At 39.1% G+C, this 26,064-nt stretch overlaps 8 protein-coding genes across 8 annotated transcripts; 2 read left to right on the top strand and 6 right to left on the bottom strand.

Moving 5' to 3' along the window:
* Nucleotides 1–592: 592 nt before the first annotated feature.
* BDB00DRAFT_554348 (uncharacterized protein) lies at nt 593–3,418 on the bottom strand. The gene is made up of 8 exons (XM_053117831.1): nt 3,306–3,418; nt 3,132–3,199; nt 2,886–3,067; nt 2,460–2,776; nt 2,237–2,390; nt 1,941–2,164; nt 1,568–1,860; nt 593–1,482 (listed from the first exon to the last, which is right to left on the bottom strand). Exons 2-8 carry the CDS (start codon nt 3,175–3,177, stop codon nt 1,070–1,072), a joined length of 1,629 nt encoding a protein of 542 aa, XP_052976669.1. The 5' UTR covers nt 3,178–3,199; nt 3,306–3,418; the 3' UTR covers nt 593–1,069.
* A 3,455-nt stretch (nt 3,419–6,873) lies between these two features.
* BDB00DRAFT_875303 (uncharacterized protein) lies at nt 6,874–7,462 on the bottom strand (the record flags this gene model as incomplete). Its single annotated transcript, XM_053127333.1, has 2 exons — nt 6,874–7,181; nt 7,267–7,462. 2 exons carry the CDS (start codon nt 7,460–7,462, stop codon nt 6,874–6,876), a joined length of 504 nt encoding a protein of 167 aa, XP_052976668.1.
* A 535-nt stretch (nt 7,463–7,997) lies between these two features.
* On the bottom strand, nt 7,998–9,184 carry BDB00DRAFT_875302 (uncharacterized protein; the record flags this gene model as incomplete). Its single annotated transcript, XM_053127332.1, has 5 exons — nt 7,998–8,171; nt 8,244–8,397; nt 8,467–8,783; nt 8,893–9,074; nt 9,139–9,184. 5 exons carry the CDS (start codon nt 9,182–9,184, stop codon nt 7,998–8,000), a joined length of 873 nt encoding a protein of 290 aa, XP_052976667.1.
* A 3,150-nt stretch (nt 9,185–12,334) lies between these two features.
* On the top strand, nt 12,335–13,966 carry BDB00DRAFT_875301 (SGNH hydrolase-type esterase domain-containing protein; the record flags this gene model as incomplete). The annotated part of the gene is made up of 7 exons (XM_053127331.1): nt 12,335–12,646; nt 12,772–12,779; nt 12,907–13,093; nt 13,208–13,334; nt 13,481–13,634; nt 13,730–13,768; nt 13,873–13,966. 7 exons carry the CDS (start codon nt 12,335–12,337, stop codon nt 13,964–13,966), a joined length of 921 nt encoding a protein of 306 aa, XP_052976666.1.
* A 642-nt stretch (nt 13,967–14,608) lies between these two features.
* On the bottom strand, nt 14,609–15,980 carry BDB00DRAFT_768807 (P-loop containing nucleoside triphosphate hydrolase protein; the record flags this gene model as incomplete). The annotated part of the gene is made up of 4 exons (XM_053119769.1): nt 14,609–15,056; nt 15,172–15,291; nt 15,794–15,817; nt 15,901–15,980. 4 exons carry the CDS (start codon nt 15,978–15,980, stop codon nt 14,609–14,611), a joined length of 672 nt encoding a protein of 223 aa, XP_052976665.1.
* Nucleotides 15,981–17,499: 1,519 nt separating this feature from the next.
* BDB00DRAFT_790307 (Prefoldin) lies at nt 17,500–18,099 on the top strand (the record flags this gene model as incomplete). Its single annotated transcript, XM_053120950.1, has 3 exons — nt 17,500–17,532; nt 17,605–17,771; nt 17,931–18,099. The coding sequence occupies 3 exons, from the start codon at nt 17,500–17,502 to the stop codon at nt 18,097–18,099; spliced, it is 369 nt and encodes a 122-aa protein (XP_052976664.1).
* Nucleotides 18,100–18,358: 259 nt separating this feature from the next.
* BDB00DRAFT_790306 (uncharacterized protein) lies at nt 18,359–19,108 on the bottom strand (the record flags this gene model as incomplete). The annotated part of the gene is made up of 3 exons (XM_053120949.1): nt 18,359–18,478; nt 18,591–18,695; nt 18,815–19,108. 3 exons carry the CDS (start codon nt 19,106–19,108, stop codon nt 18,359–18,361), a joined length of 519 nt encoding a protein of 172 aa, XP_052976663.1.
* Nucleotides 19,109–19,459: 351 nt separating this feature from the next.
* Nucleotides 19,460–25,697, bottom strand: BDB00DRAFT_837689 (galactose mutarotase-like domain-containing protein). The gene is made up of 27 exons (XM_053124577.1): nt 25,340–25,697; nt 25,034–25,152; nt 24,792–24,930; nt 24,487–24,647; nt 24,116–24,371; nt 23,722–23,930; nt 23,577–23,641; nt 23,411–23,489; nt 23,255–23,329; nt 23,076–23,188; nt 22,830–22,950; nt 22,599–22,694; nt 22,405–22,538; nt 22,204–22,312; nt 21,995–22,094; nt 21,783–21,902; nt 21,510–21,684; nt 21,362–21,419; nt 21,247–21,262; nt 21,161–21,169; nt 20,876–21,081; nt 20,751–20,786; nt 20,446–20,649; nt 20,298–20,322; nt 20,130–20,232; nt 19,866–20,036; nt 19,460–19,762 (listed from the first exon to the last, which is right to left on the bottom strand). Exons 1-27 carry the CDS (start codon nt 25,509–25,511, stop codon nt 19,528–19,530), a joined length of 3,306 nt encoding a protein of 1,101 aa, XP_052976662.1. The 5' UTR covers nt 25,512–25,697; the 3' UTR covers nt 19,460–19,527.
* Nucleotides 25,698–26,064: the final 367 nt, after the last annotated feature.

The raw sequence follows: 26,064 nt of genomic DNA, 5'->3' as shown, positions 1-26,064 counted from the left end.
ATTGCGTTCAGGGCATTGGACCTTAGTTCAAAACCTGTATTGAGAGTCATAATCATGTGATAAGCTGTTATCTCAGAAAATAGAAAAGCACATCGGTTTCTGACAATGTTAATTACGAATTGTACAAAGAGAATAGCATTAAAAGCAAGTCCAACAATCTGAATACTCCAGCTTCCATTTGTCACCTTAAATCAGAGGGCAACGTAGTAATTTGCTATGCAAATTGTTTTTAAATAGCAAGTTTAAAAATATTGATATGATATAAAAGAAATAATCAGCAATCACACGTATCAAAAAAAACAGATGGCTGAGGCGAGTTTTGGACAGATATTGCTCGAATTGTCACGTGATCCACTATATGCTCCTTGCTTGTATATTTCTTTGCCTGATGGCGTGTGTACAAGCTGATCAATGGGTATGGGATTAGAATGCAGCATGGGCTCGTTGTTGATTGTCACGCGGTTAAACAATCTCCAATAATCATGCACACATCGTTTCTACTTGCAGTTGTCGCTGATCCACGCTATCGATTATGATCGCAAAGAACAACAAAGGGTTGGTTTCATTGCTGATATTTTTATTGTTATAGTCTTTTTCATATCCAAAGTCTGACATAGCTCAAAAGGTATATTATATTGGGTAGACTATTGCGAAGTATCAGAGAGGGAGAACTAAGGAAGAAATCCAAACAAACAAAATTTTGGACGCAAGCATTATTGAAGGAATGTATGTTTGTTTCGATTGTAGCCAAAATCAGAATAAGAGGTACACAGCCAATAGCTCAACGAACTACAGCTGTATTTTCTTCAGTTTTACAGGGAACATGATATACCAAGATATCGCATATTTAACATAACGCGGTTGAAGATTTCCCTTGAATCTTTTTCTGACGAAAACTAACAATAATGAACCGAGAACAACTAGAAACAACAAGCGCACTTTTTCCATCAACCAGATACGACAGGAACTTACTAGGCACAACCTAAATTTGCTTATTTTTCCACAGTGAGTAACTCTCGTGATGTGTTAATATATTGAAATGATTTATTGGGTATGACAGGGACTGTTTTCACTGTTTCGTTTTTTGGCGTTTGCTTGCCGATCCTTTGGATAATGATGATGATGATGATGACGGAGAAGCTGTAGTCGATGATGATGATGATGATGACGGAGAAGCTGTAGTCGATGATGATGATGATGTTGTTGTTTTTGAGGTTGCTGTTGACGCTGTTGATGTTGGATGGAAGCAAGGTGGCAGTACAATGCGTCGAGATTTCGAACTAGCGAGAGGAATTTCTGCGTGATTGTATGTATCAAGAGTGTTTTGCATCTTTGCCATTGCAGTAGCTGCCAGTCGTAAAAGTGGTATCATACGGATAACGTATGTATCTCTGTCAGAGGGGTATGGTAAGGATCGTGTTCGTCGAACACGGGTTATGTAACCTTTCGGCGAATCGACATCGAGCATGCAGATGTTTGTGCCTGTTTGACAAAAATTTAACAGATGTAAGTGCTTTCATCTACTCACCAGAATACATCAGCATTTAGCAGCATTTTATCTGCTTACCATTAATCGAATAGCCAGTAATATGTATATTGTGCACAAGAGATGGGGCTTTGTTCGCAATATTAAGAAGCATATCTTTCATGACAAGCGGCATCTTGATGTACCCATCTTTGATCTCTTTTGTTTGGTCTGCTGCTGATTTGCCAATTTCCATGCAGCCCAATTCCACGTCTCCGCCGATGTAGACAGTGTCCATTTTTCTGCCCATGGCTTTTCTGCAAATCTCGTTGACGGCAGAAAGCTTTCTTTTGCTGTTGTTTGCTGTTGCATTGGCGTTGCTACTCTTCTCCTTGCTGCATATAGAAAGTGCCATGCGTACAAGTATTTAATATCATGCTATACAAGTGTCTGAGTATTCAATATTATCACTCACCCAAGAGGCCAAATGCTTTCTGTTCCATGGAATATAGTGCTTATAAAACTCCAAAGATAATACTGCTGATCGGCTTCAAGGTAATTGCTTATATGTAGATTGTTCTTCTTCAAGAACTGATACGCAGTCTGCGAAATCGACATCATAAGCCACGCCATCAGTGGTTCTTCCTCAGGGTCATGGTCAAGGCGGCACGCAAAATTGTATGCCTCTTTCGCAGTTTTCTAGAAAAAACATCATTAGAATTGTGTGAACATCTCGTACCATAAATCATTTTTCAGTTCATCGGTTCTCACCAGCTTTGCCAACTCATTCAGTTTTTCGGAAACCTTCGAATCGATCGGTGGCAGAAGGGGAGCACCAAATTCCTCCATTTCTTCAAGTTCTGCGGGAGAGAACACTTCGTCCCAGTTTCCGTCGTCGAGATCAACAATAAATGAATGGCCTGGACTGTGTGGAAAGAATTAGAAGATCAAATCTTCATTGTTACGTGCTGATAACTAGCTAAATACTACTTACTGTTTGAAGTTGCAACTCATTGCAAATTTCATGACTTTTTCTTCAACCGACTCAATAGAATCGATTGGCAAATCATTACGCTTTGCTTCCTCAATGCTTGCCTTTAGTATCCAGAACTTGCTTTTATCCAGAGTGGCGAACATGCGTTCAAATTCAACCTTGTCCTTCTCATTCAATGTTGTCTTCAGCGGGGATGGAGATTTTGAAGAGGACAATGGTGATTTAAAACTACTTGACGCAGGCTCCGTTGCTGGAGATGAAGACAATTTTTTTCGCAGTACTTCGTTAACCGTTTTCCAAGTTGGCTGTTGGTGAGCCTATAAACATCCTTATGTGTTATCGACCATATTCTTTCCATTCGGCGATTGCAACTTGCTTCGACGATTATTCATAAACAAAAGGGTATCGATAAGCTCCGTTACTTACTAAATCAACCTTACAAATGGTTGCTACTTGATTTATTCGTCGTATCCACGATGCTTTTGACTTCTCAAACGCATCTAGATCACTCACGTTGTTGATGATATGCTCATAAAAGCATTCCAGTACTGCTTGATACGTCAATTGTTCATCTTTTTTTGCCAGCTGCGTAATGGCTTTCGTTATGTCTATTTTTACATATCAGTATTGGATTATATTGATAATTTTTTTGTGCTTATTTTATCAACTTACCTTCGACACAAGCAACTTCCGGAACAGTTTCAGAATTGTTTGGCATTGCCACGGTGATTTTGAGAAATCTGCAGATTTTTCAAAATAGCAGCATACGCTGTAAGTTATTTTGAAACGCGTATGCCTATACTTATAGTCTTCCAAAATAAAGTCATAGAACTTATTTATACAAACATTTACTGATAATTAGCAGCTGGAAAAGTAAGCGTTGCCAAGGAAATGCGGCGGTTGTTACTATGACAAGCGGTCGTTATGACAACCTAGATGTTCAAATTCCGATGACAGTAGCGAAAAGGAAGTCCCTCATGCTGAAAAATTTCGCATCTCATCATCTTTGTTCTCTGCTCTTTTTTTATTGTCGCATACCAGATGGCCTTGATCACTTCGTCTGGCAAGATGTTCCTCTCATGGGTAGCGGCATTTTTAATTGAAGGGCATGTCCAATGTGGCGTGTCCAAGTGTTGTATCAGATGGCCTTGGCCACTTCGTCTGGCAAGATGTTCCTCTCGTGGGTACAATGCGATTATTCTTTTTTTTTCTTTCGCTTTTATTTGTTGCATACCAGATGGCCTTGACCACTTCGTCTGGCAAGATGTTCCTCTCATGGGTAGCGGCATTTTTAATTGAAGGGCATGTCCAATGTGGCGTGTCCAAGTGTTGTATCAGATGGCCTTGGCCACTTCGTCTGGCAAGATGTTCCTCTCGTGGGTACAATGCGATTATTCTTTTTTTTTCTTTCGCTTTTATTTGTTGCATACCAGATGGCCTTGACCACTTCGTCTGGCAAGATGTTCCTCTCATGGGTAGCGGCATTTTTAATTGAAGGACATGTCTAACGTGGCGTGTCCAAGTGTTGTATCAGATGGCCTTGGCCACTTCGTCTGGCAAGATGTTCCTCTCATGGGTACAATGCGACTTGTTAGCTCGCACTATTAAACCGATTACTTTATAACATATTACTATCACAGCGCGATCCTTCATCGTCAGCAGTTGTTGCATTTTAATAGGTAAACCATGAATTGCCGTGTTACTAACACAGAATCGCTGTTTTTATATCAATTCAGGTACAAGCTCGAATTATCCCCGGAACTTTTACAGTATAGGAATATTGGCGTTTCCTAGGCGTTTAATATCTACAGCTGTCATGTATTTACTGTCTTTAGATCGAGGTACCGTCTAGTTTTAATCGCAAATTCCAGATACACTGTAACACATAATATCGATTGGTGCTGCTACAGGTGATTATACTTTGAAGGTGCAGGTGTGTAAAGATGAAAGCCGTAGTGGGCATCAGAAGTGAACGTCAAGCGAAATACCCTTTTCCAAGTTTCTTGGTGAATACCTGAAGTCGTCTCTAACTATGACACACATTTTAGGTCTTACAGCGGATTGCATCCAGGTTCTTGGCTAATTTGAAAACTCAAGTTACCTACGGATGTTGGCCATTTACCGTTTCCGCTAGCACCAACAATGACTCCGCTGTAGAAGATATACTAATGAATAAATCGTATCAGATAAAGGATTTTGCGTCTGAAACTGGCTATGAGGTTCTAAATTTTAGCTTAGAAGGATGGAGAATCCTCGCTCGGAATCATTTTTTCGTTGGCTTTTGAGACGAGCAACATCAGCTAAACATGCGATATATTTTCGCTGAAAGGATGATCAATGTTTGCACTTTTGAGAAAATATTCGCGCGTCCTACCAAAAAATTTCGCATCTAGTCGCAACTGTTCGGTAAGAGCTAAGAATTGTTCACTTCGAAGAACAAATTATTGGCGCTGGATGAGTTATTTGTTCGCTTACGATATTATAATGTTCGCCTACACGATTATATTGTTCGCTATACTTCTTCAAAGTTCGCTTATAAGAAGTCAATGTTCACCTTTAAGAATTCAAACTTCGCTTCGAAGATTGCTTTTTTCGCAGTATTTCAGTTATTGTTCGCTTTAGTTGCGCTATTGTTCGCGTCGATTAAGCTCTTTTCCTTACACGCTCATGCACCCTGTCAAATAGAAACTTGCTATTTGAAAGCAATTTCCATAGCAAATTGACACAATGTATTTGCTGTTCGATTGTTCTGGGAGCCATCAAAAGAACAGATAAAGCAAATACTTGTTCCCCTCTAGGTATTAATGACTTTTCTATGAGTTCCTTTATACGTTATAATTTAACTGGCCATTCTCTTATTGCGTGCTTGCATACTACGACAGAGTGCTACAATGTCCGTATTCTCATGTGCATTGATTTATATATTCCAATGACCTTATGAGAAACAGCCCATGCCTACAGAATTGCGTTCAGGGCATTGGACCTTAGTTCAAAACCTATATTGAGAGTCATAATCATGTGATAAGCTGTTATCTCAGAAAATAGAAAAGCACATCGGTTTTTGACAATGTTAATTACGAATTGTACAAAGAGAATAGCATTAAAAGCAAGTCCAACAATTTGAATACTCCGGCTTCCATTTGTCACCTTAAATCAGAGGGCAACGTAGTAATTTGCTATGCAAATTGTTTTTAAATAGCAAGTTTAAATATATTGATATGATATAAAAGAAATAATCAGCAATCACACGTATAAAAAAAAAAAGATGGCTGAGGCGAGTTTTGGACAGATATTGCTCGAATTGTCACGTGATCCACTATATGCTCCTTACTTGTATATTTCTTTGCCTGATGGCGTGTGTATAAGCTGATCAATGGGTATGGGATTAGAATGCAGCATGGGCTCGTTGTTGATTGTCACGCGGTTAAACAATCTCCAATAATCATGCACACATCGTTTCTACTTGCAGTTGTCGCTGATCTACGCTATCGATCATGATCGCAAAGAACAACAAAGGGTTGGTTTCATTGCTGATATTTGTATTGTTATAGTCTTTTTCATATCCAAAGTCTGACATAGCTCAAAAGGTATATTATAATGGGTAGACTATTGCGAAGTATCAGAGAGGGAGAACTAAGGAAGAATTCCAAGCAAATAAAATTTTGGACGCAAGCATTATTGAAGGAATGTATGTTTGTTTCGATTGTAGCCAAAATCAAAATAAGAGGTACACAGCCAATAGCTCAACGAACTACAGCTGTATTTTCTTCAGTTTTACAAGGACATGATATACCAAGATATCGCATATTTAACATAACATGGTTGAAGATTTCTCTTGAATCTTTTTTCTAACGAAAACTAACAATAATGAACCAAGAACAACTAGAAACAACAAGCGCACTTTTTCCATCAACCAGATATGACAGGAACTTACTAGGCACAACCTAAATTTGCTTACTTTTCCATAGTGAGTAACTCTCGTGACGTGTTAATATATTGAAATGATGTACTGGGTATGACAGGGACTGTTTTCACTGTTTCGTTTTTTTAAGGTTTGCTTGCCGATCCTTTGGATAATGATGATGATGATGAGTATTAATTCATAATAATAAATTATGTGGTAAACCACTAATTTATTTATTATTCTTAATACTGTCAAGCATTCAATAAAAAATCAACGCTGGGCGTCGTCGTACCTCCTAGCCTGTTTTAAATTAATTATAAAAGGATATAACGTTTAAACAGTTAAAAAAGGTTTATACAAAACCTAAACCTTTTAAAGAATTAAAAAAAATTTAAGAAAATCTTAAATGTTTAAAAAATAAAAAAATTCTAATCTAATTTTTTATTTTTTCATATATATGTTTAAACAATGATATATCTTTAATTAATAAAACCTTTTGAGGAATTACGGTTAAGGATTAACCCCCGATGATGATGATGTTGTTTTTGAGGTTGCTGTTGACGCTGTTGATGTTGGATGGAAGCAAGGTGGCAGTATAATGCGTCGAGATTTAGAACTAGTGAGAGGAATTTCTGCGTGATTGTATGTATGAAGAGTGTTTTGCATCTTTGCCATTGCAGTAGCTGCCAGTCGTAAAAGTGGTATCATACAGATAACGTATGTATCTCTGTTAGAGGGGTATGGTAAGGATCGTGTTCGTCGAACATAGGTTATGTAACCTTTCGGCGAATCGACATCGAGCATGCAGATGTTTGTGCCTATTTGACAAAAATTTAACAGATGTAAGTGCTTTCATCTACTCACCAGAATACATCAGCATTTAGCAGCATTTTATCTGCTTACCATTAATTGGATAGCCAGTAATATGTGTATTGTGCACAAGAGATGGGGTTTTGTTCGCAATATCAAGAAGCATATCTTTCATGACAAGCGGCATCTTGATGTACCCATCTTTGATCTCTTTTGTTTGGTCTGCTGCTGGTTTGCCAATTTCCATGCAGCCCAATTCCACGTCTCCGCCGATGTAAACAGTGTCCATTTTTCTGCCTATGGCTTTTCTGCAAATCTCGTCGACGGCAGAGAGCTTTCTTTTGCTGTTGTTTGCTGTTGCATTGGCGTTGCTACTCTTCTCCTTGCTGCATATAGAAAGTGCCATGCGTACAAGTACTTAATATCATGCTAGGGAAGTAATCCTTGTAATATAAATAAAAATAGGTTTCATTGATAAAACAGCTATAATAGTTTAATAATATTAGGAAAAAAATAAAAAGTTTGATAAAAAAATTTAATTCATAAATGATTTTTTAATTCTTATAAATGTATCTAATCTATGAAAATTATAATGTTTTTTAATGATTAATTCAAATACAGGCTAGGAAGAATGACGACGCCCAGTTTAGATAAAAATCAATAAAATTAGATTTTTACTAGAACGCTTGACACTATCATCCTTAACTAAAATTAAATCACTGTTTACAGTAGTTTTCCTATACAAGTGTCTGAGTATTCAATATTATCACTCACCCAAGAGGCCAAATGCTTTCTGTTCTATGGAATATATTGCTTATAAAACTCTAAAGATAATACTGCTGATCGGCTTCAAGGTAATTGCTTATATGTAAGTTGTTCTTCTTCAAGAACTGATACGCAGTCTGCGAAATCGACATCATAAGCCACGCCATCAGTGGTTCTTCCTCAGGGTCATGGTCAAGGCGGCACGCAAAATTGTATGCCTCTTTCGCAGTTTTCTAGAAAAAACATCATTAGAATTGTGTGAACATCTCGTACCATAAATCATTTTTCAGTTCATCGGTTCTCACCAGCTTTGCCAACTCATCCAGTTTTTCGGAAACCTTCGAATCGATCGGTGGCAGAAGGGGAGCACCATATTCCTCCATTTCTTCAAGTTCTGCGGGAGAGAACACTTCGTCCCAGTTTCCGTCGTCGAGATCAACAATAAATGAATGGCCTGGACTGTGTGGAAAGAATTAGAAGATCAAATCTTCATTGTTACGTGCTGATAACTAGCTAAATACTACTTACTGTTTGAAGTTGCAACTCATTGCAAATTTCATAACTTTTTCTTCAACCGATTCAATAGAATCGATTGGCAAATCATTATGCTTTGCTTCCTCAATGCTTGCCTTTAGTATCCAGAACTTGCTTTTATCCAGAGTGGCGAACATGCATTCAAATTCAACCTTATCCTTCTCATTCAATGTTGTCTTCAGCGGGGATGAAGATTTTGAAGAGGACAATGGTGATTTAAAACTACTTGACGCAGGCTCTGTTGCTGGAGATGAAGACAATTTTTTTTGCAGTACTTCCTTAACCGTTTTCCAAGTTGGCTGATGATGAACCTATAAACGTCCTTATGTGTTATCGACCATATTCTTTCCATTCGGCGATTGCAACTTGCTTCGACGATTATTCATAAACAAAAGGGTATTGATAAGCTCCGTTACTTACTAAATCAACCTTACAAATGGTTGCTACTTGATTTATTCGTCGTATCCACGATGCTTTTGACTTCTCAAACGCATCTAGATCACTCACGTTGTTGATGATATGCTCATAAAAGCATTCCAGTACTGCTTGATACGTCAATTGTTCATCTTTTTTTGCCAGCTGCGTAATGGCTTCCGTTATGTCTATTTTTACATATCAGTATTGGATTATATTGATAATTTTTTTGTGCTTATTTTATCAACTTACCTTCAACAAAAGCAACTTCCGCACCAGTTTCAGAATTGTTTGGCATTGCCACGGTGATTTTGAGAAATCTGCAGATGTTTCAAATAGCAGCATACGCTGTAAGTTTTTTGTAAACGCGTATGCCTATACTTATAGTCTTCCAAATTGAAGTCATAGAACTTATTAATACAAACATTTACTGATAATTAGCAGCTGGAAAGTAAGCGTTGCCTAGGAAATGCGGCGGTTGTTACTATGACGAAGATGTTCCAATTACAAGCAATGGTAACTGAGAAGGTAGCCTTTTCTAGGAAACTGCGGCGGTCGTTATGACAACCTAGATGTTCAAATTCTGATGACAGTAGCGAAAAGGAAGTCCCTCATGCTGAATAATTTCGCATCTCATCATCTTTGTTCTCTGCTCTTTTTTTTATTGTCGCATACCAGATGGCCTTGATCACTTCGTCTGGCAAGATGTTCCTCTCATGGGTAGCGGCATTTTTAATTGAAGGGCATGTCCAATGTGGCGTGTCCAAGTGTTGTATCAGATGGCCTTGGCCACTTCGTCTGGCAAGATGTTCCTCTCATGGGTACAATGCGACTTGTTAGCTCGCACTATTAAACCGATTACTTTATAACATATTACTATCACAGCGCGATCCTTCATCGTCAGCAGTTGTTGCATTTTAATAGGTAAACCATGAATTGCCGTGTTACTAACACAGAATCGCTGTTTTTATATCAATTCAGGTACAAGCTCGAATTATCCCCGGAACTTTTACAGTATAGGAATATTGGCGTTTCCTAGGCGTTTAATATCTACAGCTGTCATGTATTTACTGTCTTTAGATCGAGGTACCGTCTAGTTTTAATCGCAAATTCCAGATACACTGTAACACATAATATCGATTGGTGCTGCTACAGGTGATTATACTTTTGAAGGTGCAGGTGTGTAAAGATGAAAGCCGTAGTAGGCATCAGAAGTGAACGTCAAGCGAAATACCCTTTTCCAAGTTTCTTGGTGAATACCTGAAGTCGTCTCTAACTATGACACACATTTTAGGTCTTACAGCGGATTGCATCCAGGTTCTTGGCTAATTTGAAAACTCAAGTTACCTACGGATGTTGGCCATTTACCGTTTCCGCTAGCACCAACAATGACTCCGCTGTAGAAGATATACTAATGAATAAATCGTATCAGATAAAGGATTTTGCGTCTGAAACTGGCTATGAGGTTCTAAATTTTAGCTTAGAAGGATGGAGAATCCTCGCTCGGAATCATTTTTTCGTTGGCTTTTGAGACGAGCAACATCAGCTAAACATGCGATATATTTTCGCTGAAAGGATGATCAATGTTTGCACTTTTGAGAAAATATTCGCGCGTCCTACCAAAAAATTTCGCATCTAGTCGCAACTGTTCGGTAAGAGCTAAGAATTGTTCACTTCGAAGAACAAATTGTTGGCGCTGGATGAGTTATTTGTTCGCTTACGTTATTATAATGTTCGCCTACACGATTATATTGTTCGCTATACTTCTTCAAAATTCGCTTATAGGAAGTCAATGTTCACCTTTAAGAATTCAAACTTCGCTTCGAAGAATGCTTTTTTCGCAGTATTTTGCTTTAGTTGCGCTATTGTTCGCGTCGATTAAGCTCTTTTCCTTACACGCTCATGCACCCTGTCAAATAGAAACTTGCTATTTAAAAGCAATTTGCATAGCAAATTGACACAATGTATTTGCTGTTCGATTGTTCCTGGGAACCATCAAAAGAACAAATAAAGCATATACTTGTTCCGCTCTAGGTAATAATGACTTTTCTATGAGTTCCTTTATACGTTATATCTTAACTGGCCATTCTCTTATTGCGTGCTTGCATACTGCGACAGAGTGCTACAATGTCCGTATTCTCGTGTGCATTGATTTATATATTCCAATGACCTTATGAAAAACAGCCCATGCCTACAGAATTGCGTTCAGGGCATTGGACCTTGGTTCAAAACCTGTATTGAAAGTCATAATCATGTGATAAGCTGTTATCTCAGAAAATAGAAAAGCACATCGGTTTCTGACAATGTTAATTACGAATTGTACAAAGAGAATAGCATTAAAAGCAAGTCCCATCCGATTACTCCAGCTTCCATTTGTCACTTTAAATCAGAGAGCAATGTAGTAATTTGCTATGCAAATTGCTTTTAAATAGCAAGTTTCTATTTGACAGTGGGTGCATGAACGTGTAAAGAGAAGAGCTTAATCGACGCGAACAATAGCGCAACTAAAGCGAACAATAACTGAAATACTGCGAAAAAAGCATTCTTCGAAGCGAAGTTTGAATTCTTAAAGGTGAACATTGACTTCCTATAAGCGAACTTTGAAGAAGTATAGCGAACAATATAATCGTGTAGGCGAACATTACATTATTGATATCTTAAGCAGTATATTGATGTGGCTCACCATAAGAAGGAATTTGAAAGAAAGAAGAATGTGGATAAAAAATATAATAAAAAGTTTTTCTGTGCATTGTTAGGCCATTCTCATATAGAGCCATCAATTTCTTTATTTACTAAGACTGATCTCAAGTAGTGAATGGTGTTGTTTCAGAAGTGGAATTGCTGGCTTCTCGCGGCTGTCATTCGTTTTTCCCAGAACTCAAGAGAGATTAGGGAAGCCATTATATTTTAATTAAAATCTCAAATAAGTAGAGCTGTGTATCAGTAGTCAGGTAATAGTGAAAATAATGCATACACACCAAGAAAAAGCATGTGGCAGTATGGATTTAGATACAGTAGTGAGAAAGTTTTGGCTAAATTTCAAAGTTTACCCACAAGATTGCTGCTGCTACAGTACCCTTCCCCCGAAGAAATTCAAACCCGCTTTAATTTCAAGAGTGCTCAGAAATGGCAGCCTTGAAAAAAGCGGGGGTCCACTGTAGTTGAGTAACTAACATGAGGTTCTCTACTTGCAGCTAATACATGTACTGGGAACTTTTTGCACCGATATATTGGTCTTACATATACAAACAAAATACTTCATGCATAACTACCACATCCAGTCTCTGAAAACCCCCCAACTTCTGTGGGGGCCTACTTTGCCTCTTTATATATAAATATCAAGATCTTTTAAAAGGCTTTGATATTAGACTTTTCGTGCAGTGTCCATCCTTCCAAGCTAAAATTTAAAACCTCATAGCCAGTTTCAGACGCAAAATCCTGTAACACGATGTTCTCCTTTTGGCTAATATTACTATCTTGGTGCAATTACCTTTCTGTCACCACGGATGCTGCTCCAGTAGTCAACGATGATAATTGGGACATTCCAGCTTTTGATTTCAGCACTACCAAGACTTTGTACTCTTTTGGAGATTCATATACAACCCAGAACTTGGATCTTGTATCCATGACCTACGCTTGTGCCAATTGCACTTCAGCAGGCGGACGTAATTGGGTCGAATATCTCGTCGATTTGCATCCAATGCAGTATTGGAATTTAGCCTATAATAGTGCCCCTGTTTCAAACGCAATGGTTGGCCAGGTCAGTTCTTTTATATCTAGATTCAATCGTAGTCAATTTCGTTGTAGAATGTAGTTATCTGAATAATTGGTATCTTACACTAACCACTGACTTGCTCTGGCTACTTTGTATGTACTAATGAATAGAATGCTTCGTAAGAGAAAAAGAAGAAATGATACTACTACTTCTTGTGATTTTAAAAGCAAGACTTCTGACACATCACGTGCATCCTCACACAAATTCCCCTATTTTCTCTTATGTGGTACAACACATTTAAATAGTTCTGTCATTGATGTCACTACACAGATCACAAGCATGTTTCCTCGACATTTTAGCAGTTTCCCGCGCGATCCATCAACAACGCTTTACACAATTTGGGTGGGAATCAACGACATTAACTTGACGGCCGATTGGCTCGACACCGATGAATTGGACCGAAAACTACTGGAGCATTACAAGTCGCTTGTGGTATAGTATATCAGTATAAAAGTATTCCTTAAGCTTTATAGGATTGAACGACACGACTTCCTTATATCGACGCCCTCTCTCTTTTTTATACTATGCATAATTTCACCGTTACAGGAGTACCTCGTGACACAGCAAAATGCACGCCAGTTTGTCTTAATTATGGTCCCACCCATCGATCGATCCCCCTACTGGCTACGCCAAGGCCCGGATGCTGTGAATCGAGCTCGACAACGCGTTCATGGTATGTACAAGAAAGAAATATGCGATGCAAGTGGCCAAACTAGGGTACACCACATGAGCTGGTGTGTGTGTGTGCGTTTTATGTATGATATAATACTTCGCCGAAGCTACATACAACATTGCACATATTTTAATATGATTATATAGCTTATAACAAGAAGTTGGCGTCGCTTGTCAAACGTTTACGCAGCAAAACTCCGGGTCACTTCTATCTATTTGATGCATGGTCTACTTTTACCCATATTCTAGACCATCCCGGAGACTATGGGCTTAGCGATGTTACAGATTACTGTCCGGATTGGTAAGTTTTGTTGGTATGATAGAAGGAAGTAACCACCAAAACATGGCTTTCAAAAAATAATTAATAATTAATCCTTCCTCCCCCTTGAAATGCAGGAGTAACCCTATCCAAAACCATTGTGCCTCGTTTGAGCAGTAAGTATTTGTTTGCTATACACTACATATAGCAAGATATATCTCAACATACCACCATCACATAGAAACGACACTCAACATGTAAATTATTTCTATCTGAGTAGATACTTCTGGTATAATGACCTCCATCCGACATACCGAATCCATCAATATGTTGCTCAAGATGTGTATAATTATTTGTTGAAGCAGCAGCATTAGGCACAAAAGAATATATTGTAAATATAAAAGACTTTCTTATACATTAGCATCTTCTTCAAGGAAACAAACATATATACATTAAATATACTATACTACTACTACGTATGACTTTTTATTTTGATATGCTACATACAATTATGGTGCTTTATAGTGAGTGCTTCTAGATGCCATTTATGTGTACGTACACAACAGGTTAATGATAGTGACTCTATATGTCGTCGCATAAACATAAATGCAGATGCATGTTGTGTCACCTGTATAGTACTGTACTTCCTACTAATATTAATGTATGTTATGCTTCTGATATTGTACCCAGCCACTGCTGTTTGTAAGCTATTCTTTTCATGTAAAACGACTCATGGATGGCATTGTAAATTACATATCTCTAACAGAAGACCATCGGTGCTCTTGAGAATTATGATAGGAGCATTTCGGCTTTATTCAAAATGATACCTATCGGTTTAATTTTTTATAACTGCATACATGTTTCCAATGTCTTTATTAACCTTCTTAAATAAACATGGCATATTACATCGACTAGACTGAAGAGCCTTATTACTCCAACAATACATATTGCAACAGTTTCGGAATTATTAATGGAACAGAAACCAAATCACCTGAAGCTTTTTGCACTTGTTCATTTTAGGCGGTTGAAGAATCAATTACTTTATGTTTTTCGTTAAAGGAAGCGGTAGTGTTGACATGAGGATAAGGCACTGCCGGTTCGGGCTTGCCAAGGAATGGACAAATCTTGTCCCAATCGATACCGTCCCGTAAATCTAGCACCAGCAACCGATTGGCTGGAATATTTTTAATCATCCATGCATTGTGTGCCTCGTAACGCTTTTTGATGGTTTTTGGATCATCCTTGAATTTTTGCAAGTCTTGAAAAGAACCATCTAACCAGATAGCCTTGACCATGTTCGCCACGTTCTCTTCAAATTCTTCAGGATTCTCCGGGGGCAATTCATAAATGCGATAGATTGTGTTATAGACGGATTTGTACCAGCTTTCAGAGTCCCGTTTGGTAAGGATCACTTTGGCGTCAGGGTATTTCTCGAACAACCTGGGTAGAAAGGAAATGGTCGGACTAAAATATAATATTAGCTTTTTTCATGACCTTTTTTAAAGGTTTCTTTTCGCTAGTACATGTATCGTTACGAAAACTATTTTTAAAAAAGAATAGAAGAATAAGATCAATGTACCAGTCTACCGCTGCGTTATATCCGTTATAAACTATATCCCAGTCCACATGTTTTTCGGGATGTTTATATGCTTCTTCAAAGACTTCAGTGAGCTCATCGTTTTTGTACAGTGGTCCCCCGCTTTTTGCAGCCCCACTTTTTGCAGATCCTCAATTTTTGCAGATTTTTTTGGAGTATACCCGCTCATCACTTAGTAAAATTGCAGTTTCCTCACTTTTTGCATTTTGCAGGCCAAAAATGGGGACCTGCAATTTTCCGCTATTAACTCGAGAGCCTGGGACACAGAGTCTTGAACCAGTGACATCTACATGTAATGTTGATAGATAGCGTCCTTTTGCTCGTCAGTAAGCTTTGGGTATTTTGCTTTTACCATAGTGGTGTGGAGGTGTCGATAGTGCAGTATATAAACATCAAGAATTAGACGACAGCCTTTTATATAAGACTTGCCTCAGTACAACACCGATATCTTTTAATTGGTTTACTATCAATGACACTTGATTAACATAATAGACTCAGTCTGTGTAACATCTCATACTCATCCTCACTTTTTGCAGTTCCCCACTTTTTGCAGTTTTTTCCACCAAAAACCGCTGCTGCAAAAAGCGGGGGACCACTGTATAACTCAAACATGTGGTGTGTGTTGTATCTATTAGAATTTGAAATATTGCACCCTGATGGTTAGTGTTAGTGATATTGTACCTTGTTTGTGCAGTGTATGGTACATATTACCCCAAAATGTTCAGAGCTGCTCTTAAACTGTCAGTGCCGCATCGGCTCATGCCGGCTCCAATAACTTCGAGTGGAGCCATCTGCGTATACTAGCTTTTGCGAATATGGTAATTCAAGGTCACTTGGAAAATAAAGAGAGATGAGTACTGCAATAAATATCTCTGTGTATATTTAACTGGCGACAATAAGCAAGTAGATACTGAAGAAAGAGAAAAAAAATGAAAAAGAAAACAAGAACGACCGTATATGTTGGTGTAAATGTGCATACAGAAAACGCATGATCGCGCGAAGTCCTGTATTGTAATATACTTCGCTGCCTAAAAACTTAGATTGTCGTCATTTGCATGTCACTTTTGGTTCTTCAAACCTTGTACTCTTACAATCGTAGGAATTCATGGATTTTATGGTTGCTGTATTTAATTTGATTATTTCCTATTTGAAACCTTGGCGACTTGTTAGGAAGGATTAAAGAGGGTGATTGAAGGGCATAACAATTATTACTTGACATGTGATATAATGTAGAGTTATTAGACTAAAAGGTCGTGCAGAATATAAATTGTAAAGATGGAGCTGTACAGCATGCGCATCTCACCACTGCCTTCCTGATTGCTATAATTTACTCCCACTACATCATCAGTATGAAACACTACGAAACGATTCCAATAAAAATGAGAGCTGTGCTCTGAAAAGATAAATGGTTACTTTATCATTTCCAAATGTAGACGCATGTTGACAACAAAATCTCTGGCTATGCATATAATCTGCTATACATACGAAAGATATGCAAAAACAATCAATGCAGTCTCTCTGCAAGCCTTACAAGCGAAATAACTTAAACTTAAGCAGCGACAACAATCCACAGCAGTAGTGATATCAAAAGTATTGCTGAGAAAGTTGAAGGCTATTCAAAGTTGATTCTTCCCAATGCAGATATATTGTGCTAATCGTACAACATACTGTACAACGAGAAACAATACTGAATCCTCTATTGAATGGTGTCTTTATTTTTTTACGTGCATAAAGTACTGTGCTATAGTATAGTCGTGATAGCATTTCATTATGCCAGATCGTATTCGCACATTCTGAGATATGTCAAACGTGTTCTTTCCGCTCGTTTCTCTTAGTACTTCTTGCTGTAACGTGCTACACATGTATATTTTTCTTGGTGTTTTAAATTCTACTAAAAACGACAACAAAACACATGTCTAGACATCGTTGCTATATAAATACTGTTGTCAAGGTAGCAATTACATGCACATAGAGCGGTTAAAAGCCTGGATAGCAGTATATTTGTCGATTGAAATTTTCGTCTTTGACTACAATGTCACTCCCTATTTTCCTTGCCTATACTATCCAAACCACAAAAAAAAGTATTTGAATAATTTGAGCGAAGTTACATCCTAATATGAATACTAACAGTAAAAGATACTGGCTTTAGATTTTCAGTTCAATGACCAACACAGTAACAGGTGATGCTGTTGTGGATCGAAAATTTGATGTATGTGCAGTGCCTGTGCTGAGGCACTTATTTTAATCTCCCCGTCCTAAATTCGAGTAGGCTTAACTGTTGTTGGAATATACCTTTTGAAAAAATATAAAATGTCGGCCTTGTCAGATGATGCCATCCGAAAGGTATGACTTTTGTACTTTGCGATCGCAAAGATTGTATGAGGTATTGACACTTTAAAATTTGCTTTAATATAGGTGTTTGTCGAATTGCAAGCAAAGTACGTGGCAAGCACTCAACAATTGAACACGGTTAAAGCGCAGATCCAAGCGAGACAACGAGATCGCAAGATGGCAGAGCTGACGCGACGCGAACTTGATACGTTGGATGCTGATACCAAGACATACAAGCCTGTTGGTAAAATGTAAGGAACAGAGTTTTAACTGGCTCGAGAATTGTTTTCCCATATACGTACACCAGGCATTATCACGCCTATTGGGTATTGGTGGGGTTGGTGGAATTGTAGCGCATGGGCCGTTAGTGTTATTACACCTTTCTGACTCTTTCTCTTACACTACTCTAGGTTTGTGCAAACGCCTTTGGGCGAAATGAAGGATCAATACGTCAATCGCATTAAAGATTCTGACGAGAAAATTCAACAACTTGAGAAATCGCAAAAATACTGGGATCGTGCAGCAACTGATGCCCAAAGCAATTTAAGAGATATCCTTCAGGGACCACGAAACATGTAAACCAAGACAACGCATTCCATCCTCCCTACATCAACCCCTATTCACTCCAAATACGTCAAGCAATAAACAGAAGATGCCATCAACTTAATTCAAAAGAAACACGTAAAGACAAAAAGAACTCGTGATATGCGTATGTGTATGTGCGTAGCGTGTGCATAAGATTGCGTGTAAAAGTATAATTGTGTTGTTTTTTTTGGCTGTACAAACAGTTTATAAATTTCTGTGTATATAAATGTTTTTTTGTTTCTGCAAAAGACGCTTAGAAGTACGACATGTCGCCGAAGCGTTCCTTGTAGCCGGGGACGGAGTACTGGCCCTTCTGGAGCTTGGCCTCGATGTCCTTGGTGATCTCGGGCTTGGCGATGATGATATCGTCAACCTATAAACGATGACCCGGTTAGCCCATATTCCATTCCACATATCCACTATTACATATATTATCCTCAATCCTCGTCATTCCCGAAGAAGGGATAGAAAGAGAGAAAACATACAGTCAACTGTTCGATAGGTCGCGAACCCTCAATGTTGCCGAGGGTGGCCTGGAGATCCTTAAGCTCGGCATCGATCTTCTGGACAGTGGTGGTGGCACGCTCGACCTATTACAAACACAAATGTCAGTTTTTGTTGTTCATGGCAAGAAGTTTTTTTTACCATAAGTTTTTCAGGACTAGAAACACCCCTTCATTGCTACTCCACAAAATTAAAATAAACTTACAGCCTTAGACTCGAATTGGTCAATGGCCTTGAGCTGGGCGTCCAAGTTGTAGGCAACAGGCTTGAAACCTTGGACGGCCTTCTCGGCCTGGTCAACAATGCCCTGGTTCTTGAGCACCTTGCGGTAATGAGCGAAATCGACGGTGGTGGATTGCTCCTTCAATTCGTTCAAAAGGCGCTTGGCCTCGTCGTTGCGCTTGCGGAAAGCCTGAAGCGAGACGACGGTTTCCTGGGGAAGGCTGCTGCTCAACTTGGACCAGTCAATTTGCTTAGCGGCGGCGCGGAGGGATGCCATGGCTTAAATTTATGTTAGACAACGAGGTTGGTTGAATAAAGAGGTGCTCAAATTTTTTAACACAAGCCAATTACCCTGGCGCGATGACGTGCCACCCCGGCTCCCCGCTGCGATAATTTTTTTTAAACACAGTCCAAAAGAGACGCTGGGTATCCTGGTGACAGCAGTAACATCCTAACATCATGTTGTCCAGCTCGCCAAGGATGCAAAGACACGCATAGCGAAAAAAGAAAAAATTATGGACGTACATATAGGTTGAGCATGCAATTATGAGTTACGCAGCCCCGTATCTTTATCTTTGATAAAGTGTCATTAAGCTTTTATCATAGAGCAAGTTTCGACACATGTATTTTGCAAACTCAGGTTTGGTTTTTTATTAAGCTTTCAGGCAATATTATATTATACTCGGTTATTTTTTATTACAAGGTAATCTTCAAGGTGACAACCTGGAAAGGCCCGACGTTCAACAGAATTCCTTCTGCTTGTCGACGCACTTCATTTTGCTGGTGCAGTTCAACAATATCATCATCCAAAACACGCAAGTTGGTGCTGAACGTTCTGTCTACTGCTGAACCTGGTTGCGTTGTGATTTGTATTGATTCCATTTCATCCTCCAAGATGTTGCACCGAGAGACAGACTTCATTGGCAAAGAGCTAAAATATGATAAGTTGCATTAATAAGTGCTATCCTTACTTCTATGCTATAACGATCCATCAACCCTTTTTCTTCATATGCTTAATGTTTTTGTTGTCTTACCACATCAAACGAGCCCGGGCATGGCCACCATATGCTTCATATAGTCGAATTATGATGTCGTTGCTATCTTCTGCTCTTTTCAGCACATCCATTACTACGTTGGGTGCTTCTTCAAGGCGGAATTTGGGAAGTGCATTAGATACAGAGTTCGTCTTCGTCTGGGGAATTACTCTATTAGATAAGACAATATTGTAAAGTCAGTATTTTTCGCCTTGAATGACGAAAAAAGATGTATGTACTGCAGATTAATATCCCATTGCTTACTTGGTTAAAAGAGGTACGTTGAAATTATAGCCTTCGCGCACAACGTCTGATTGCATAAAGTGTCCCTCGTGAGGGTATATAGCATATTTGAAAACGTGATGCCCTATTATTTTACCACCAAATCAGTATACATATTCTTATGCTGCATACTGTGTGAAAGCTACTTGCCTATATCGCAGTTGGAGTCCGGTGCCTAATGCAATCATAATAAAATTATTAGTGTGATGGTTAAATACAAATCAAATGAGAGAAAATTATGTGTGTATGTCGTTTATATGATAGCATTGTATGTGTATCAATCTGGGAAATAATGTACCTTGGGTGATCGGATAAGAGAAAGTCGAACAACATTTTTATGAGCGGCATAGCCGTACTTGCAGTCATTAAGTAATGCTACACCATATCCGTATTCCGAGATATCTGCAAACTTGTGGCCAGCCACTTCAAATTTTGCACTATCCCATGATGTATTATAATGGGTAGGTCTTTGGACCGTGCCATACTGTGTTTCATAGGTAACCTGGTATAAACAGTGTAGTTGAGACATAATTTTTAGTATGTATGCTTTGTATTGCTAAACATGCCTCATCCAACTTTTCTCTTCTCTTGTTTGTTCTATACCTTGTCCGCCATAATGTCCCATGCAAATTCAACTTTCTGTATAAATTACAACAATGATATATAGAGATAATCAGTTTACTTCATACAACGCGTTCACCAACGTTATTATATATAATGAAACTTACCAGGAACTGTCTATTTTCGTTCCAATCCACTTCTGTTTCGAAATCGATACGACGCGATATTGCTGTCATTACCACAATTTGCCGTAAACGGCTAGTATCCGAGATTCGCTTCTCAACCAAAAGTGCAGCTCGTAAAGGACCCTGCTCCAACAGCTGCACTGAACCTTCCTCAACAACTCTACTCTTCTCCAAGTGATATATTTCCACTATAGAAAAAACAACAACAGTAACAATATATTAGCTTACTCATAGTGACCTCATAGTTATTGCTATTAGAAGACTTACCATCCCATGCTAACCAAAAAAAGAAAAAATTGAAACAACATTTGTAAGATATGATTATATATTACACTTGCATATATAATACTTACCATCCCAGAATAAAGGCTACAGAGTAATACATTACGACATTAATAGGGTATTAGCAGTGAAACATTTGTTCTTAGCCTGTTCTTCATTCGACTTCGTATTCTTCTATTTACTTACTATATCTTCGTACATCCTGAACACATTACCGCGCTCATCTGGTCTTATCAGTGGTCGACTAAGTAAAATAAAGACGTCTGTTTAATATACTGAGGAGCTGCTATAAACATAAATAGAAAAGCCAGCAAAAGCGAAAGAGAATACATACTCTAACTTTTTATCAGTTAAACCAATAAGATGACCTGACTTATCAAAGGTGGCGCGAATGTATATGTTCTCCATCACGATATTGTTGTTTCTATCGGTCGAGACTTTGACAGGTTCATAGTCGGGTTCTTCAACAAAATTAAAGCCCTTCACGCCAAGAGGCGGTACATTTTCCACTTGAAGTTTGATAAACATAAACGTCGTTAGCAACCGCTGCATGGTATTACATGAACAACATTCCTTTTGTGAAACCTTGGTAACTGCATATACTAACCTAGAGCATAACCTGTTCGACCAAATGCCGAGTACTGTCTCATGGTGGGTAACCGTTCATCTAGTGGGACTTCTATTACTTCGCGTCGAGGCCATGCCAATGTATTCAACACGGCAAGTGCTAAATAATTAAAAGATAACATCGTCTGTGTCACTCTGTGATGTACTATTACATCATCATGCAAAATATCGCTCTATATTCAGTGACTTTACCTTGTTTTCCTTCAGGAATTGATGTGCCATCCAAATCAAGAAGCTTTTCAATGAGAACTCCACGTGTTTGTTTGGCAAGCATATCAACTTTAGCGTACATCTAGAACGAAAAAAGTAGAGGATATCAGCATGAAAAGGAAGGAGACAAGCTATCGTTCCAGAATCCAAGTACTACTTCACTCCTTAATCATACTCATACACGTGCTCACCTGTAGACAATCATCATAGACCATCTCGATCGCAGAACCAGACATAACATCATGGAATTGGATCAATCCAATCATCTTCCAAAATTGATCAAGTTCTGCCTTTGGGTATCTGATGTGAAAAGGGTATTTCAATCAATTAACACAGGTTAGGCAGCACTTGTAGGCTAGGGATATCAGACACGTTTTACAGTAAGCACTTACTCAAAGTTTTCAGTATCGACTATATGTGCCATAGTAGCCAGGATTTCAACATCACGCAGTAACAGCTCGCAGCTACGATTAAACTTCTTGCAAAGCGCATGGGTGGTGAAGATACCTCGATGCAGCTCAAAATACTGTGCACAAAGATAAGGTTAAGATCGTCACATGTACAAGGTCGCTTAGTTGATAATTACCATTTCACCAGTCCAAGTTGCCAATACCGGTGTTTCTCTTTCAAGTTTTTCATAAAAGTCGCTTGGAGCCCCCATTTCGACTTTGGGTAATCCGTCCTTTCATTAAAGTCGCACATAGAGTTAAATTAAATAGCAACAGTGTGTTACGATACTCCCCCACACGCCGCACAAGCACATTCAGCCCACCTTCTTCCTATCCTTATATTCTTCTCTTTGCACATCAACACTTACGACATTCTTCATTCTTCTCAGCCGCTCAATCATGCTTGCCAGTGGTCCTCCTCCTCCGTCTCCATTGCCATAAACCAACAGACTGGTATTAGAATATTCTTTGTCGCGATGGTTGCGGACTCTATATGTACAGGAGTGTGAGAATTGACATTTTACATTTCCAGAATCCCTTTTTTGGCTGTCCTCGAAAGTCTTTTATCCTGATTTTATCTCCCTTCCACCTTCCCGCTTTTTCTCCAGACTTACGTTCGAATAAGTTCCTCGGGAGTACATTGGGCATTATAGGTTTCCGACGGCGCCATATGTGTAAGTGCCTTGGTGCCATCCAAACCGACCCACCAAAACGTAGTAAATGGGAACTATAATTTGGCCAATGGGGTGTCACAAACTTGTATTCCCACTTCGACTACATATGTTACACTTACTTTGTTAACATTGTTCCACGAAAGCTTCTGAGTGAAAAAGTACTTCATATCGGCAAGATGCATCAATTGTGGAAGCTATTATAGAAAAGTAGGTAAAATGCAATTGAGCACCATTGCCATGAAACAGTATAGTACAGGAAGTGTCTATTGAGTTACCTGTGATGCATAACCAAACGAGTCTGGAAGCCAAAATATCTTGCATCGTTTGCCGAAATGTTCTTCATAAAACCGTTGACTTATTCGAAAAAGAGAAATACCAAAGTATGGCATCAGCTTCTATATTAGGTCCCTGTATTATCACCTTATTGCCAATAAACTTTACCCGAGTAAGAACTGACGGCAAAGTGATTCTCCACTTGGCATATTAGTATCCATCTCAATCCAAGTCTATGAATCGTCACCACATAGTTAGTAAATCCCCCTATCGATAGGATCAATAAACGTATGACTTTGAAAAAGCAACTTACCCCACCCGTGGGCATAAACTGACCCATTGAAATCTTTTCCTTAATGCGATCCCACAGCGGGGGATAATTGTCCTTGACCCATTCGTATTGCTGTGCCTGGGAACAAATAAACTTGTACTCTGGGTAACGATCCATCAGATCTATCTGAGAAGACCAGCTTCTTGCAGCTTTACGGATTGTCTCCTCAAACGGCCAAAGCCATCCAGTATCTAATAATAATCACTAGGTCAGTTCAAAAAAGGTTGGCATCTTTTTCCTTTCTTTCTTTTTGTCACCACTAACCATCATCATCCTCAACATTCCATATACGAAAATAGATGTTTCCCTTGCCCACCCCACACTCAAAAAAAGAAACCTCCATTAATCTAAGTTTATGTTTCCCAAACTTCCATACCAATGTGACAATGGCCTAGCGCAATAATGTCATGTTGAGAATCGCCATTCTTGGCACTCAGAAACTTGCTTGCAATCCGCAGACATTCTTCAATGCTCTCGTCGCTCCCAGGATGGAAAGTGTTTACAATTTTGTTTGCCGTGTACAACGCTTGTGCAGCCCTGAGTGAATCCGGCGGAAGATCTCTCGCCATACCAAGAATGATTTGGAAGTCATACAGTAGATCCCACGCACGTCGGTTTGGCACAGCAAGATCCTGACATAATGTTTAGTCAGCGCATGTTGCTGCTTGTCTCCACAAAAGTCCCAATAAACACGTAATAACAACAACAAGGTTCCCTTGACTGTTAATAATTAATCAGGCTACATACCAATTCATTTAGGTTGAAGAACCGGTTTGGGTCCGGTGGACCAATTAAACCGTTCCCGGCGCCAAACATGCCATTACATGCCATTTCAATATAGAATTGGATTATCTCTCCTCCTTGTGCATTTGTTGTAAGGATATACTCGTGTCGTGCATCACTGCCCGCTAATCATACCACAAAGAAGCACGTTAGTTGTCATTTTTTTCTACCCCGACCAATTGGGATCCATTGACTTCAGAGTCACTCTCTTTTGTTACTTTATAAAATGTTGACAAGAGCAAGATACATTCACTTCTCCGTTTACATACCTCCTCCTGTAAGACCTTGTAATGGTAGTCCATCGATACTCCATATCAGAGCTTCGTTGTCAGCATTCCAAATGAAATGAACTTCTTCACCCGCGAATTCGTTCGGAATACGGAGTTGAACATGAAACCAATGCGTAGACTTTTTTCCACAGGTGATATATGAACGTGTTTAGTAGATCACGCATATTAGGTATTGTATGTATCACCAATCACAAATATAAGCTTGTCACATGACATCTTACCCACGATGGGCCGAACCATTCACCCAGTCGCGTTGGTCGGAACTCCTGCTGGACTGCTTCGTCAAACGGGATCCGTCGAAGATCAGGAACACTGTAAACTAGCAACGAAATGAACTCCTCTAAAAAAAGAGTAGGAAACAAGCCAACCATATGGAAGCAGAGAGGTTATTACTAGATCTTAATTTGAAGAGAGTATACGCGTTGCTAATGAAGGGAGGAACAGGAAGCAACATGAGGTGGGTCGAGAGTGAATGTGTATGTGTGTGTGGCCCTTATAAAATATAAAATTGATTGTGTCGCTCGTACCCGAATTTGTTCGCGCTTTGTATAACTGTGACAACAGATTAATGTCGTTCCCATTTGCACCACCGCTAGTAAAGTTGCTACAACGATCGACCGTGATACTGCGAATCAATTTTGGTGTTTCTAGAGCCTCAGGGCCTCGGTACCGCGAATCAAAGTGACGCGGATCGTTCATTTTCTCCCAGAGTAGTAGACTTTTTTTTTGAGTAATGTGAGAGTTGGAGAGAAAGGCAGTTATTATGCACGATAGAGGGGAAAAAATTTATGTGTGCGTGTGAGAGGTTGTGGGTGAGCTGGTGGGTCAGTGGTAGTGGGGGTGGGGGTGGGGTTTGGAGACGTGGGTGCACAAGTAGGGTGAGATTGGCTCCGACTGATCTCACTTATTGCCGGCGGCTTAACGACGATTATCAGATAACGTTTGTTGCTGGCAGTACGGTACAGTTACCGTTGATTTGCTAGTTTCCATGCCATTGTATCAAAGTCATTGGAGGAATTGTTTATCCTGCACAAAATACATTGCAGTAAACAGTGCCGTCAATTCTTATATTACTTACCGCTACGTACACCAGTAACAGTGTGTAAGAGAGTTTGTGTATCTGTACTACAAAGGAAAAGCGGGTTCTTGATCTGTTCATTACACATATTGACCAACACAGGATTTTGTTTTTGCTAATGTGTGTATACTTGATCATGGATAGCAGCTGATCTCAACATGCATATTGACTCAA

The sequence above is a fragment of the Zychaea mexicana genome (genome assembly GCF_025766255.1).
Source record: "Zychaea mexicana strain RSA 1403 chromosome Unknown BDB00scaffold_71, whole genome shotgun sequence".
Classification (NCBI taxonomy): Eukaryota; Fungi; Mucoromycota; class Mucoromycetes; order Mucorales; family Lichtheimiaceae; genus Zychaea; species Zychaea mexicana.
The sequence above is the reverse complement of the archived record's forward strand: the minus strand, read 5'-3'. Positions and strand labels throughout refer to the sequence as shown.